The sequence below is a fragment of the Globicephala melas genome, chromosome 2 (genome assembly GCF_963455315.2).
Source record: "Globicephala melas chromosome 2, mGloMel1.2, whole genome shotgun sequence".
NCBI lineage: Eukaryota > Metazoa > Chordata > Mammalia > Artiodactyla > Delphinidae > Globicephala > Globicephala melas.
Genome location: NC_083315.2, coordinates 100,028,867 through 100,044,417, shown reverse-complemented (window position 1 = coordinate 100,044,417; position 15,551 = coordinate 100,028,867). Strand labels below are relative to the sequence as shown.

At 43.0% G+C, this 15,551-nt stretch overlaps 1 protein-coding gene across 1 annotated transcript in view; it reads right to left on the bottom strand.

Moving 5' to 3' along the window:
* Positions 1-15,551, bottom strand: part of RYR3 (ryanodine receptor 3) — a 364,723-nt gene that overhangs the window by 106,549 nt on the left and 242,623 nt on the right. The window contains exons 45-48 of the mRNA XM_060293473.1: positions 13,024-13,144; positions 7,002-7,171; positions 4,392-4,612; positions 1,248-1,338 (exon numbers count right to left, since the gene is read on the bottom strand). Of these exons, the coding sequence (XP_060149456.1) occupies positions 1,248-1,338; positions 4,392-4,612; positions 7,002-7,171; positions 13,024-13,144 (603 nt within the window). The remainder of the gene's footprint in view (positions 1-1,247; positions 1,339-4,391; positions 4,613-7,001; positions 7,172-13,023; positions 13,145-15,551) is intronic.

Here is a 15,551-nt window from a genome sequence, read left to right as displayed (position 1 = left end):
GATTTTCTCAGCATTGATTACTGCCCCTGGCTTCCCTGCCTTTCACTTGAGCCTTCTGACGGTCCAGTCATGTTGCAGCAGTTCCCCACATGGCCAATAGAGGGCACACGTACACTGCCAATGGTCCCATCTCAGCCGGCGGGATCCACATCCTCCAAGAAAAATCCCGCTGATCTAAGGGGTAAAGGTGAGCTTACTGAGTGCTATCGATGTTGTTTCTTTGGGAGCCAGAATCCAGCTGACGGCACAGGTCTGCCAAGGAAGCAATGCCAGGCTGAACTGTAAAAACTGTCGTTTTTAGCTAAAGGATTTTTTTGGGGATGAAAACTGGGAGTGTTAGGGTTAGACATAAGAATGAGCCCGTGGAGGACTGTGGAATCTCTGACAGCATACAAGCTGTCTTCTGCGTGGCGTGCTGAAAGAGGATGAATTAAAGGCTTCTGGGAATTCTGTTTATCCCAGTAAAATGCTTCTTGAAATCCTTGCTTGAACTAGTGATATTCCTGAAAAGAGGGAAAAGTTCTGTTGAAATCACTGGGCAGAATCTTCAGGTGTGGCTGGCCACTGCTGACCCTTTTGAATATGCTAATATGGCAGGTGCCTCAGAGGTAAAAGATGAAAAACACTGCCCTCTGTGTGGGTGGCAGAGTCTGGTGTCCTTCTACCCAGGCCTGACGCTCCCTATACCAGCAACAAAATGTTGGTAATTTGGGGGAAAATCAGGAATCAGGTGGCTAAGAGAGGGCTCTGTGGCCTTACTTTTCATTAATAAAACAAGAGAAAAGAAGTAAAAAAAAAAAAAGAAAAGAAAAAGAGGACCTGTTACAGAAGGGAAAAAAAGGCACAACACAGTATGGAATAGAAAAGGGACATTTTATTTTCTGTACCTAAATGAAGAATCACAGGGCCTTCAAAGCCTTTTGAGATTAAGAACATTCTGAAAACCTAATTAGGGCAGGAAAGTACAAAATCCAAGTGCCCTCACTAACCTCTGCTAAATAACAAGTAATTGGTAGAAATCGATTAAGGAAAATTGGAGCAGTTAATGAATCTAGCAGAACTACTCTTTCCAACCTTGACACTCAAGAAGGGATTTGATATTGGAGACTGTATTTAGTTAGCTATCAATTTAAAGGAGTAAAACCCATTTAAGATGTACTTTGCTCCCCCAGTTGTGAAGATCATGTTTTACAAGGCGAGTTTCCTGTGCCATAGACTGTTTTTTCTGTAACAATAGAGAGGTTTACCTTAAGAGGCATTTTGCAGTATTCACTGAGTTGCGGCACATCAAAAACTAGACGTCGCAGGAGTTGCTGTAACATGGAAGGCCTCAAGTGACTGCAGTATGAAATAAGAAAAACAAGAGGACAGAATGAAAAAAAAAATAAGGAAGAGGGAATGAAAGGAATACTCAGCTATAACCATATATTAGAGCTAAGCTTCAAAACACTCAGCTCCTAAGTCAAAAGATCATGGATAAACCACAGTCTACGATAAAACACTTTAAAAACTGAGTACAGTTAAAATGCAGAAAGAGGGAGTAGGGCTCATGGCTTGAGATCCCTAAGGTTAAATTCCAATCACCATGTGACAAGATGTCCTAAGGTCTATGCACACTCAAAGTACAGCCACTGATTACGTGCAAAGAAGTCTGTAACAGAAAGAAAGTGCAGGTGGTTTTAGAGCCATTGCTACGAACTGACCATCCTCCCGAACTCTGCAAAGGAAGAAGTTAGAGGTGATCAGCTGCACGGGTGGAATCTGAGGCCACCTTCTGGTGTGATCTGAAGGGTGCTCTGAGTTACTACCTGATCCCTGATATTCTCATTATTGAAATCATTTCTTTGGGTTAAGGGTCTGTCCTCAAAAAACTCCTTTAAAAGGCAAATTGAGTAAGTAGAGAACAATGTACCAAATTATCAAAGTGTTCATGCCCTTGGTATTTGGTGCAAGTAAATTCTGAGATAGAGAAAGGAGAGAGAAGCAACGCTGATTTAGCCTATATTTTCAGATTGCCAAACCTTTCAAAACCCAGTGGAACCTCTGGATTCTTCCCAGTGAAAACACACACTTACACACAATTTGGCACATAAGTTCATCCCATGAGCCCCTTTCAGAGATGCCTAAGAGCCATGGAGGCAAAGTTAATAACTGATGTTGAATGTTAAAATGCCAGGAAGAAAGCCTTGGAGGCATCTACAACAAGAAGGATGGACATGAATGGAGGTGGACAACAGAGTTCGTCTGTTTCACAACTTTTGGTAGAGCTGGCCTTGCGATAAAAAGCCCTGGAGTGAACAAGTCAGGCATAATACATAGAAAAAAAAAAAAAAAAAGCTTGTCTCTAAATGTAGTAATTACAAGCATATAAAGTTCCTCATTTTTTTTTAACATCGTTTACCCAATTAGCAATATCACCTTAGATTGACTAATGAATAAAATCAAGAAATTAAAAAAAAATCTCTAACTTGATTAATTCCTGACTTACTAAAAATAAATTAAAAATCTACGTAAGTGTCAGTTTGTCTGTGTTTCTAGAGCTCAGATGGTTAAGAGGAGGAGTGGGGAAGCTCCTAGGAGTACAGGAATAGGGCTGTGAGCTCTATTTTTGGTTTGATGTAAAATTCTAATTTCCCCAAGGCCTGATCTGATTCTTTTTTTTTTTTTTTTTTTTTTTTTTGCGGTACGCGGGCTTCTCACTGTTGTGGCCTCTCCCGTTGCGGAGCACAGTCTCCGGACGCACAGGCCCAGCGGCCATGGCTCACGGGTCCAGCCGCTCCGCGGCATGTGGGATCCTCCCGGACCGGGGCACGAACCCGCGTCCCCTGCATCGGCAGGCGGACTCTCAACCACTGCGCCACCAGGGAAGCCCTGATCTGATTCTTTAAAAACATTTGCGCTAACATCAGTCTCACCATGACTTTTTTTTTTTTTTTAACTAGGAAACAGCTTTTGCTGGGAGACAGGACTTTTGGTTTGGTTTCTAAGATACCTGCTGAGTTCAGATCTAGCAAAAGGTAGAACAAGATCTATAGCTGTGATCGATGCGGCTACCAGCCAATTACAGACTCGATGCTGATAGAAGACTTTCTTTCTGTGCAGACTCACTGTTTATTCCCTTGGCCACTACTCAGAAGGAAAGTAGGAGCCCATGTACACCAGTAATGGGGCTCTTGTCCCTCCTTTTGAAGTGGCAGCATGGAAACCCTAGTCACCCTATTAATTCCTAGAGGCCTATAGTGTGTTTACCAAGCTTTGTCTCTCTTCTAAGACCACCAGTATTCAAATGAGCTTAATTCTCTGCCAGTTCTAATAATACTGGAATGAATGAAGTGGTGTCAGAGTGTAGGGCCTGATTCCGGCAGAGGATCTCAGCGAGAAATCCCTTCTGTGGGGCCTGGGTGGAGGTCTCCCACCTTCCACTCCACACCCTAGGCAAACAGTACTGTGCATGACACAGTTTGGTCCCTAAAGTAGTTGAAGCCTGTAGGCCTTAGATGATAGAAAGGTAGCAGATAGAGGTTAATTTTAATAAAGCATTTAAAATGGAAGGACCATTGTTACACTTGAAATATAAATGTGAGATTGCCTTTTAACTTGACGTCCTAAAAGGACGGACCAATTCCTTTTTTCTAGGCAGCCCTAGACCCTCACTGCGTAGTCATCTCTTGTGTGACTAGGAAACAACCCATTCAGCAAGAATCAGGACCAGACCCAGCTGGCCGCTAAAGGGGGCACCTGCTGGTCCTGGCTCCAGGACAACCTGCAGCAGTGATTCTCAGTCTTGGCTACATCATGGCATCATCGGGGGAGCTTCACAAGCTAGAGGTCTGGCTCTTATCCCTAAAGGTTTTGATCTTTTGGGCCGAGGTGTGGCCTGGCATTGGGGTATTTAGTAGCTCCCAGGTGAGTCTAATACAGAGAGATGAGCCCCAAGGGAGAGGCGATCAGAGAGAACCTGTGGGATGTTAGAAGTTTCAGATTAAAATATACATACATACATATATATCTATATATATATATCTCTATATATATATAAAATAGATAACCAACAAGGACCTACTGTACAGCACAGGGAACTATACTGAATATCTTGTAATAACATATAATGGAAAAGAATCTAAAAAAGAATATGTGTATATATATATATATATATATGTATAACTGAATCACTTTGCTGTACACAAAACTAACACAACATTGTAAATCAACTATATTTCAAAAAAATTTTTAAAAAAGAAAAAAGAGCCTGCAGCAAGTAGGGGACCCAGCACATCCTTAGCATCTGAGCATATCCTCAGACTAGATTCATCAGGTTTCGGGTTACACAATTCAGTGCAGCTGATGTGGACGCATATGCGGAAGTGAAGAACCTAAGACCGGGTACTTACTTGCAAATGGCCAGCAAACACTCCTCTATGGTGTCCCTCTGAGCTTTGGTGAGGGAACGGCCCTTGGAAAGCCTGTATATTGTCTGCAGTGTGGAGTCGATCAAAGAGGAATAGTGCTCTGTTCCAGCAAAGAGAGGGGCGCATCTTGTGAGAAGCGGGAGCACGGCAGAACATATGTACCTGTTCAGTGCCAGCACGGCCTCGGTGGTGCTTAGGGAGACCTAAAGAAAGAAGATTGAGACGCTGACTAGTCTCCTGGGAAAGACAGAGCCAGGCTTCCCCCTGTACTGAGCTCTCATCTAGCAGGGTGGGGAGGTGTACACATATGCGTGTTTCACAGTGACAGGCTGAACAACTTTCTACCTTGTCTAAAGAGACCCATTTCTCTTTTGCATCTTAAATGAAAAAGAATCAGGTTAAAAGAAACAATAAACAGAAGAAAAGCAAAGGCTAGCCAGTGCTAACTCATTCCAAATGGTCCACAAACATCTGTTCCCTTCAAAGAAGAAGCCGAAACGCTTATTAAACTCAGCTGATGACCAGTCTAACCCAACACCCTTGATATTTGCAAAGACCAACTGCCAGGCTACTGTATTACCATTCTGGTTTTCGCTCTCTGTTTCCACCGTATGGAGACTCACAAGCTGTCCTCTTGCGATTTTGAGATTAGTAAACGGTGACGAGCTGAGCAAGCTCTCAGACTCACTGGTTGTGTGACAATTTTACAGAGAGGAAGTGGAGCTCTGACCCCCATCACCTGATTTTTGAGCACCGTGAGCAATTTGCAATCTGATAATTGGCGTGAGGGTGAGACATCACTGAAGGGAACCTAACTCTGCATGGGGAAAAAGTGTACAAGGAATAGAAATCAAGGGCCTTCTCTTAAACTCTGCTGTAATCCTCATTCACATTGTTGTCTCTTGCTCATTTATATAGGTTAGATTTAAGGAAGGGCCACTTAGTGACACTAAATATAGCCAAAGCATGCTTAACTACCATCTTTGAAAAGTGCAGAACTGCCAAAGAAACCTCGAGGTCCACAGAGATGAAATATTATCCTTATTTCCTGTCATGATCACAGCCATCGTATCTGTAACACATTTCCTTTAACTTATGATCTGATAAACTGTTTTCTTTGAATGGTACATATTTCTATTAATTATCAAAAGTTTGCCTTCTAGGAGCTGCAGTAATCATATGGAAAGAAACAGCTAATCTTCCACATTTATCACTTTAAAAGACAGAGTTGTTAAAATGAGGAAGGAAGAGCTTTGATTCCGGTGGCTTCAGAGTTTTCAAAAGAGAATGCATGAAAATACGTGTGCTGAGGAACCGAATACAAAACTTCTTCTGTGGTAGGTGGTGTGTAGACAAGCATGTGATTTGAACACCAAATTCTAGAACAGTATTTGCTGTTTATTTGATCTATAAACAAGTTGAATGCTTTGATCAGGAAACTTGGGAATGTCCCACAAGTTAAAAATATTTTTAATATTTTAAATCAAGGAATTTATAGGAAACCTCAAAAAAATCACTGTGGAAGCATTGTTTTAATTTGACAAAACAGCCGTATGTCTCTAATGCCTTCGTGGATATACCATTTCTTATCTCCATGCCACAGATAGGGACAGAGCTCCCATTCAGACTGGGGCTCCTCCTGCTTTCCATTGCTGGGTGACCCCATCCATTTCTGTGTAACTCGTTCAAATGGAATCCACCCCAGTTAACATATTGGTTAGCTGACCACTCATCGCTAGAGCTCAGACCTCTATTGCTGTTGGACACCAGGTGGAGCCTTTGAGAAACTTTATGACTGATCAAGAAGATATGCCACTGGCTCTTTAAAAACAACCCTAAACTGGCCAAGGTTTGTTTGAAAACTTACTCTGATCTAATTGGTCTTTCCTCCTTGGACCCAGGACTCCTAGTACACGATCTCTCTGCTTCATCCTGACTTGGGGCATCTGGCCTCCATGTGTTCTAACTCCTGCGGCCTCCTGTCTTGATGTCTCTTGATGTTGGATTACCCTTACCTCACACTTGACTTCCAAACTTGGATTTGCACTTGGCCTCTTACATTGACCTTGTCATGCCGTGAGCTTCAGACTATCCTTCCTGATGGTCAGTGCACGTAACTTAAGCAGTGAGAGTATGAAGAGTATTTCCAGCCTATCTTGCTGCCAGCCATCCTTTTTCATAAGTGACAGAGCCATAGTTCTCATGTGAGGTTTTGTCTCCCAGGGTGCCTCTGGTGAATTGCTTTGTGGGGGGGTGTGCTACCAGGGGGCATGTAGTACCAGTAGAGGCCCGGGATGCTGCTAAACGTTCTGCGATGCACAGGATGCTCCCCACCCCCACTTCAAAGAGTGCTGAGCTTGGGAATCCTTGCCCTAGAGGGATCTAGATTGAATATCTGAGGTCCAGTCTACCTACATAACAGTCTCTGGACTAATTAATTCATCTGCCATTTCTTGGTTCCTCTATTTTCTCACCCTTTAAAGCAAACTGTTAGTATGTAATCAGTGAGTAGATAGAAACTATTCACTTCTAATTCCAATGTTAATCATTTAAAATGATGGAAAAATAATTTTTCTTATTTTAACCACTTACTGTATCTAAAGAGGCAGAGGCTCTTAAGTCGGGTAAAAACCCAACTTCCAACAAGTGGAGCAGGAAAGTTTGATCCTTTATACCATAAACACGGTCCAAGAACAGCACCATGGGTGCCTTGTGGTCGGGGCAGAAGTTGGCCGCCATATCTGGTTCGCTGACTGATCCATCTGAAAGACACACAGAGAATGTCATTTCCCCTTTTCTAGCTCCACAGTCTCACATGGAACACAGAGCTTGTCTGACTATGGCTTGTTCTCCTGACAAGAAACAGGAATTTTAGAAATAATCCAATGTTGTGCTAGAGTCAGCTTACACTGGCTTGGAAGAACTGACTGTTAAAATTGCAGGAATTCTGTGAGCCAGTTATTAGATATATCCATTATTAAAAATTATGATTTGCAATTAAGTGTATTGTATTTTAAAAGGTAACAAGTACTCAAAGATCACCACTTCCTAATTATTGTACTATAAACTATACTTGAGGTTATGTACGTCTGTTGTATTTGTATGTTGGAAGCACAGTGCAACAGGGTGCTATGTGCATTCTCTGTCCAACTCCATGCTCAGGGGTGTCACACCGGGAGCTTGAAATTGGTGGATAAATGCCAGGAATCAGGGCTTGATTTATTGCTTTGTTGAATGATGAAGAAAGTGAGGGAGAAAAATGTAAGGCAGATTAATTGAAAAGTGTGTCGTGCTTACAGCCATTGCAACATAAATAGCACAAAACTGAGGAAATATTCTTTCAGTATTTAGAAACTATTATTTGATTTGGGTGAAATTTAGATCAGATCATCCAAGAATTCTAACCTTATTTTAATAGAGCAGTTCAAAGATAAAGTGGGGGAAATATCATGAAGAAAATAAAAATTTCTTGACTTGGAGAACAAAAAGGATATTGAAAGAGGATAAAAAAGAAAGTCTTCCTCCTACTGTTTTGTTAACACCAAAAACTAGGAAAGAGAGCCCCTAAATGATCAAGCTAAAGTCATAGCGTCTATAAATACTGTACTTCGTAAGGCACCCTGAGAGCCGCAAACATTTAGCGCTATCCAGCCAAGAACCTAAGGCAGCCCAGGCACCTGTGCAGGGCTCTGGGAGAGCAAGGAGAGAAGACACCTTCCAGATATGAGGCTGCCTGCTTCTCCTCCCCTGAGCACCAGGGGGCGCTGTTTCCGAACATCGGAGGCTGAATGAATCTCTCAGACACGTGGTGTTCTGAAGAACAGTATTTTAACGGGATACTAATGAGTGCTTTGTCTTCAAAAGGTCTGGGAAACATTGAGCTCAACATTTATTTTCTTTATATTTTGTTTTCTCAGAGCCTTTATAATCTTAATGTGCTTCATGTAGTTATAAAATGTGATATATTCAAGAATGATGTCACCAAGATGGGGGGGGTAGGAGACCCCAGCCTTGCCCCCCGCCCCCCAAAGATCAACAACTAAACACCTATCCATGAACCAAACCAGTCTGGGAGAGCTCAGGGATCCACTTAAGAAACTTCAACAGAATGGAACAAAAACTCAGAGTAAGTGCACAAAAAGGGAAGGAAGGGTAGCTTCATTCTGCCTGCATCGCAGTGGCAAGAGTGGAACTCCTCAGCTGGAAAGAGTTCCTTTTGCCAGAAAGCGAGAGTGTGGTGGGTGATTGGCTTTCCCAGCCTTCTGGGGCACTGCACGAAGGACTAGCTTTGGTTTCACCCCACCCAGAGACTGGCAAAGCTGAGGTGTCTAGAGATGGCTAGGAACAGGGAAGAAGGGCAGGGGCTACCAGTATCAGCCACACAGTAGGAGCCACTGTGGTTCCCGGTGACCTGCTTGCTGAGGACCCAGCAGCTTCTGCCACTGAAGAAACCAAGAGCCAGCACCGCCGCCACAAAATCCAGATTTCACCGGTTTTTGTCCCACAGGTTTTTGTGTTCACAGATGCCCAGTCACCTGACTCTCTCCCCAGTGCCTCTCCTGCACCAGCCAGAACCCAAAGTCCACACGGGCAGCCAGCCCCAGCCTTGTGGTTGTGAGAGTACAAGATGCCACCTAGACCCCTTCAGCTGAAGGGTTAGTCACTCCAGCTGTGCAGCTGCATGCTGCCAGCCCAGCTCTCATCACTGGCCTGCACTGCTGTGCACGCACCCAGGTGAGGCCCTGCAGGCACGGGAGTGCACGCTGATAGCCAGGGTCTCCGCAGGTGCTAGTGTACCCACGGTTGGCTCTGGTCTTTGCTGTTGGTCCCTGCCATTGCCACTACGTGTGTGTCTGCAGTTGGCCTCTGCCACTACACAGTCACCTGCAGCTGGTCCCTGCAGCCAAGTGTATGTGTACCACTGGCTCTGGCCACCACTACTGCCTACCCTGGTCCCTAGTTACTAGAACCTAGAAGCACTGCTTAGGACCCCAACAGCCCTTGAAGCCACTGCGGACCCCAGGCAGCACTTGCCAAGGTCCATGCAGTTGTCAGTGTTGTTGACCCTAGTGGCCTGAGTCAGTAAGACATCATGCCCCCTCTGGACCTGAAGCTGCCACACACCCCCGTACTTGGTGCCCTGTACCATCAGACCTTGGGTCACAGTACACTTTAATGAACCCCACCTGAAGGTGAAGCTCTTTCTTTGCCAAAGTCAGTCCATAAAGTCTGGAAGAGGTGACTGCTTCTTCAAAGGCACAGATACCTATGCGAGACTACGGGAATCATGAAGAATAAGGGCAACATGACAGCACAAAAAGAACACAGTAACCTAGTAACTGAACTCAAGGAAATGGAGATACATGAATTGCCTGTCAAAGAATTCAAAATAATTGTTCTAAAGATGCTTAGAGTACTACAAGAGAATCCAGATAAACAATTTAATATAGAGAAAACAATACAAGAATAAAATTATAAGTTCAACAAAGAGATAGAACAGAACATTAAAAACATAAAAAAGAACAGAAAAGAGATACTGGGGCTGAAGAATACAATGACTGAATGGAAAAATTCAATAGAGAGCTTCAATAGCACACTGGACCAAGCAGAAGAATCCGTAAACTCAGAGACGGATAATTTGAAATTACCCAGTAAGCAGAACAGAAAGAAAAAAGAATGTATAGGAATGAAGGTCTTACAGGGCTTAAGGGACACCATTAAGAGAAACAATTCACATATCACTGGAGTCCCAGGAGAAGAGAGGAAGAAAGAGGCAGAAAGCTTATTTAAAGAAATAATGGCTGAGAACTTCCCAAACCTGGGGAGATATTTGGACATCCAAGTTCATAAAGCTGCTATGTCACCCCCAAATTTCAATCCCAAACCATCTTCTCTAAGACACAATGTAATAAAACTGTCTAAAGCCAGAGACAAAGAGAAAATTTTAAAATTAACAAGAGAAAAAAATTTCTTTCAATGCAAGGGAACCCCCAATAGACTATCAGTGGATTTCTCAGCCAAAACCTTGCAGACCAGGAAAGAATGGAATGATATATTCGAAATGCTGAAAGAAGAAAACTGCCAACCAAGAATACTGTACCCAGTAAATTGTATTTCAGGAAGGAAGGTGAGATAAATGCTTTCCCAAACAAATAAAAGTGGGGGGAATTCATCACTACTAGGCCTTACTTATAAGAAATGCTGAAAGGAGTTCTTCAAACTGAAATGAAAGGATACTAATTAATAACATGAAAATATATCACACACTGTTAAAGCTACGTATATAGTGAGATCCAGAATACTCGAATACTGTAAGGAAGGAAATAAGACAGAGCAGAGCAGAAATAAATGAATTGAGAATGGAAAACAATAAAAATTATCAACAAAACTAATAGTTGACTTTTTGAAAAGATAAACAAAATTGACAAGCCTTTAACTAGACTTACCAAGAAAAAGAGAGAAGACTCAAATAAATAAGATTATAAATGAAAGAAGAGACATTACAACTGATAACACACAAACAGAAAGGATCAGAAGAGACTACTATGAACACTTATATGCCAACAAATTGGACAACCCAGAAGAAACTGAAAAATTCCGGAAACATAGAAGAAAACATAGTGGGTAAGCTCCTTGACAGGGCCTTGGCAATAATTTTTCTGGCTATGACACCAAAACCAAATATTGACAAGTGGGACTACACTAAACTAAAAAACTTCTGTAGAGCAAAAGAAACAATCAACAAAATGAGAAGACAACCTACAGAATATGAGAAAATATTTACAAACCATATATCTAACAAGGAGTTAATATACAAAATATATAAGGAACTATAAAAACTCAACAGCAAAACCAAAAACAAATAATCTGATTTAAAATGGGCAAAGGACCCACATAGACATTTTTCCAAGACATGCAAATGGCTAACAAGTACGTGAAAAGATGCTCAACATCACTAATCATCAGGGAAATGCAAATCAAAACCACAATGAGATATCACCTCACACCTGTTGAATGGTTATTATAAAAAACAAAAAACCAAGGGATAACAAATGCTGGTGAGGATATGGAGAAAAGGGAATCTTTGTGCATTGTTGGTGGGAATATAAATTGGTGCAGCTAATATGGAAAACAGAGTTGAGGTTCCTCAAAAAAATTATAAATCCAACAACCAAATGATCCAGCAATCCCACTTCTGGATATATAGCCAAAGGAAATGGAATCACTATCTCAAAGAGATATCTGCATCCTTATGTTCACTGCAACATTACTCACAATAGCCAAGATATAGAAATAAAATAGTCTAATAGATAGATAAAGAAAATGTGGTATGTATACACATATAGACAGACACACACAGAGGAATATTATTTAGCCACAAAAAGAAGGAAATCCTGCCATTTGCAACAACATGGATGGATCTTGAAGGTATAATGCTAAGTGAAATAAGACAGAGAAAGACAAGTATTGTATAATCTCACTTATGTGTCAAATCTAAAGTAATTGAACTCATAGAGACAGAGAGTAGATTGATGGTTACCAGGTGTTGGGGGAAGTGAGAGAAATGGAAGATGTTGGCCAAAGGGTACAAACTTTCAGTTATAAGATGAATAAGTTTTGGGGATCTAATGTACAGCATGGTGACCATAGTTAACAATACTGTATTGTGAAAGTTACTATGAGAGTTACTATGTGAAAGTTACTATGAGAGTAGAACTTAAATGTTCTCACCTTAACAACAACAACAAATGGTAATTATGTGAGGTGAAGTATGCATGAACTAACCTTATTTTGGTAAACATTTTTTAATATCAAATCATAACATTGTACACCTTAAACTTATATAACATTATATGTCAGTTATATCTCAATAAGGATGGAAAAAATGTGATATATTCCATAGGTTCCCCAAAGTGATTGACTGCAAACCCCTTGCTGACATGTACACCAATTAATATCTTTTATAAAAATGTTCCTTGGAACACTAGTTTTGGGAAACTCTATAACAAAATCATACTATCTTTTCAATTCTTCCGTCTGCTAAGAGGAAACTGCCTGGATAGCAGGTGGAGTGACATGGAGAACCTGTGTGCTTTTTGGGAGAGTATAAGTTTTGCAAAGTTAATAAGGACTGATGCCCAATGTCACATGTAGCACAGGGGGAAAACTCTTTATGATCCATGGCTGTGAGGGACACAGTACTGTGGTGCAGGGGAGCCTGGGTCAGACCCTATCCTTTTGTTGCTCTGGCTGGCTGGACAAGCTGGGGGCACAGAGGCAAAGGAGAAGGAAGGTTTGGTGAGAGATCTCATTGGTTCCAGTCCATCAGCCTCCTTCCAGAGGGCTGGAGTTCAGAAGACTGAGGTCTGGACTAGCCGTACTGATAGGAAATGGGGTACGAGAGTCTCAACGCAGGGGAGCAGGGGAGACAGCAGCCGGCTGGAGCTGGGAGGAGAGGACCCCTCAACACCAGAAAAAGAGCAAGATACTTCGCCTGTGCAGCCTGCCCTGCAGTAGGAGGCTGGGAGGAGCCCTGCACTGCGGATGGAGTCCTGCTGTGAGCAGGTGGCCCTGGGGAGACTGGCAGAACTCAGCCTCCAGCAGCTTCCCTTACCTTTGTTCAGGGAGGGCAGTTTCAAGGGGATGCTGATGATTCCAACCAAGTCCTCGGTGGGGACCAGGGAGCGCAGGATGGACCTGATCCGGATGGCTTCCCCCTTTCCTGTCTGGATAAGCTGCAAGGTAGGTTTGGAGAGTAAGATAAATGAGGTTCCCACACTCCTGCTTCAGAGGCCTGGGGCAGTAAAATGGTTCTCCTTGTCGGGGGGATGGGGTGGGTACACGTCTATGTTTTCCTAATTGTTCTAGACATGTGTGACCACAGGGAAAAGAGGAGCTTTCTCCTGATTTTCTAGAAGAGCTGCTACTGAGGGAATGACTCTGGCCAAGGAGGGTTAGTGTGTTCCTTTGCTGCGACAGCAATGGTCACGCCCTTTTGGCATCAAGTCTCAGCAGTGAAGGTGCAGCCTGTCCTCAGTGTGACTGCAATACCAGGAGCTCTCGGTGGCTATGACAGGAGTGGTGACAATGTGGCCACGATTCCAGACCCTGGAATTCTGCTAAATGTAGAAACGACTTAGGAATTTCTATTTCCTAAAAATCTGATTAATGCTGGGACTAGGGCAATAAAAGGGGTGTAGAGGATGTCAGAGAGAACGTGAACATCTCAAGGGAATTATCCGGGGACGGATAACCTGATCCTTATGGCCACAGGCGGGATGTACAGGTGCACATTCTCTCGGATCTGGGGGCAGCAGGGGCGCTTCTGGGCACAGGCTCTTAGCCAGCAATGGAACTGTCATGAGCTCAGGATAGACTCTACCCAGGAGGGAGGTGGATGACATGCTGAGACATAATGCTTGAAGGACTGGAGACAGGAGAACACCTGTGTGTGACCCTAGCTGCCACCTCTCATTCCTGTGGGCAGAGGGGAGGCTGTCAGTGATGACGGCATCAGCCCTGCCCCTCACTAACAGAGGAGGGGCCAGGGGAGAAGTGTGTGTGTGTGTGTGTGTGTGTGTGTGTGTGTGTGTGTGTGTGTGTGTGTGTGTGTGTGTGTGTGTGTGTGTGTTTATAAGGTATTGAATCTGAGGGGCAGTAAGCAAGGAGGAAACGCCTTCCCAGTGGGGCTCTGATGACTTAGCTATCCCATGCGGCCTGTCTTCCCGAGACTAGGCAAACGGTGTAATCTGCTTTTTGAAGTGATTACAGGTGACCTGGGGAAATGACACCCCGCCCCAAGACTGTAGGACACCCCAGTATTTCCCCAGCCCCCTTTCAAGTTTCCTTTATTTGTATAAGGGCACAGAAATGGAAAGATGGGCCTATGTGGGTAAGGTACAAGTTCCACAGTGGGAACTCGAATAGCCTCACTTCGAAGATTTAGACTTTCTCCTCTCCACAGTACTTTTATCCTAGATTCTTCCATACTGGAATAGTTTCCCTAAACACTTGTAGATGGATTTGCAAACAGGCTACATCATTTATTAGATAAGACCATGACAAACTGGAAGAAAGGTAAGAGTGAATGCTTTAATGCAATGTCTTTCAAACTGTAGTCATGACCAATTAGTGGGCTGTAACCTCATTTAGTGGACTGCCACCAGCATTAAAAAGCATGAAATAAATTAGTATAGAATAGAAAATATTAGAGTGCATTATCCATAGTAAAGATAAACTTTGTTTCTGGAATATATGTATACTAGGTTGCAATGTAAATTGTATGTCTTACTATGATCAAAACAAATTTTTTTTTTTGGTCAGAAAGGAAGTTTGAAAGCCACTACTTTAATTGATTCTGTCTTTCATTAGCATTAAACAAATACAACATATCCACTGTTCTCTTGGCAGTGACCAAATATATAACCTCATCAATACCAGAAACCACTGTTTATGTCATCCCAATCTGCACTGCAAGTACTTTCAGGAGACGCTCTGACATAATCCAAAGGCAGTGAGCACTGCGGAGAGAGGCAGGCGCCTGAGCCCTGAATGAGCAAATCCAACAGTTCTTTTAAAGAGTTAACCAAGTATTTTTTTAAATATAAAAAGCTATCTTTTCTGTTTTCCTACAAGAAGTAATTATTTCCTCTCTCACTTATGATGTGAGTCTTTATGAGAAATAAGGCCAATCTCCTTCTCCACCCCCAGGCAGAGAGGGAAAAAGGAAGGTGAAAACATAACTTTTTTGCGGTTTGCGGGCCTCTCACTGTTGTGGCCTCTCTCGCTGTGGAGCACAGGCTCCGAACGCGCAGGCTCAGCGGCCATGGCTCACGGGCCCAGCCGCTCTGCGGCATGTGGGATCCTCCCAGACCGGGACACGAACCCGTGTCCCCTGCATTGGCAGGCAGACTCCCAACCACTGCACCACCAGGAAAGCCCTAGAAACAATTTTTTTAGTATGTCTGTAAAGCTTACCTCTGGGAAATAAGCAAACATGAACTGTGACTACCTTCCTGATGCCTGACACCATGGTTGTCAAGAAAGGATTTTCCATGTGGAGTGTCCTGATAGACACAATCAAGAAATCAAGTTGGTCACATTTTGACCAAGTCGAGGCATAGGAAAACATAGTTTTGGGAG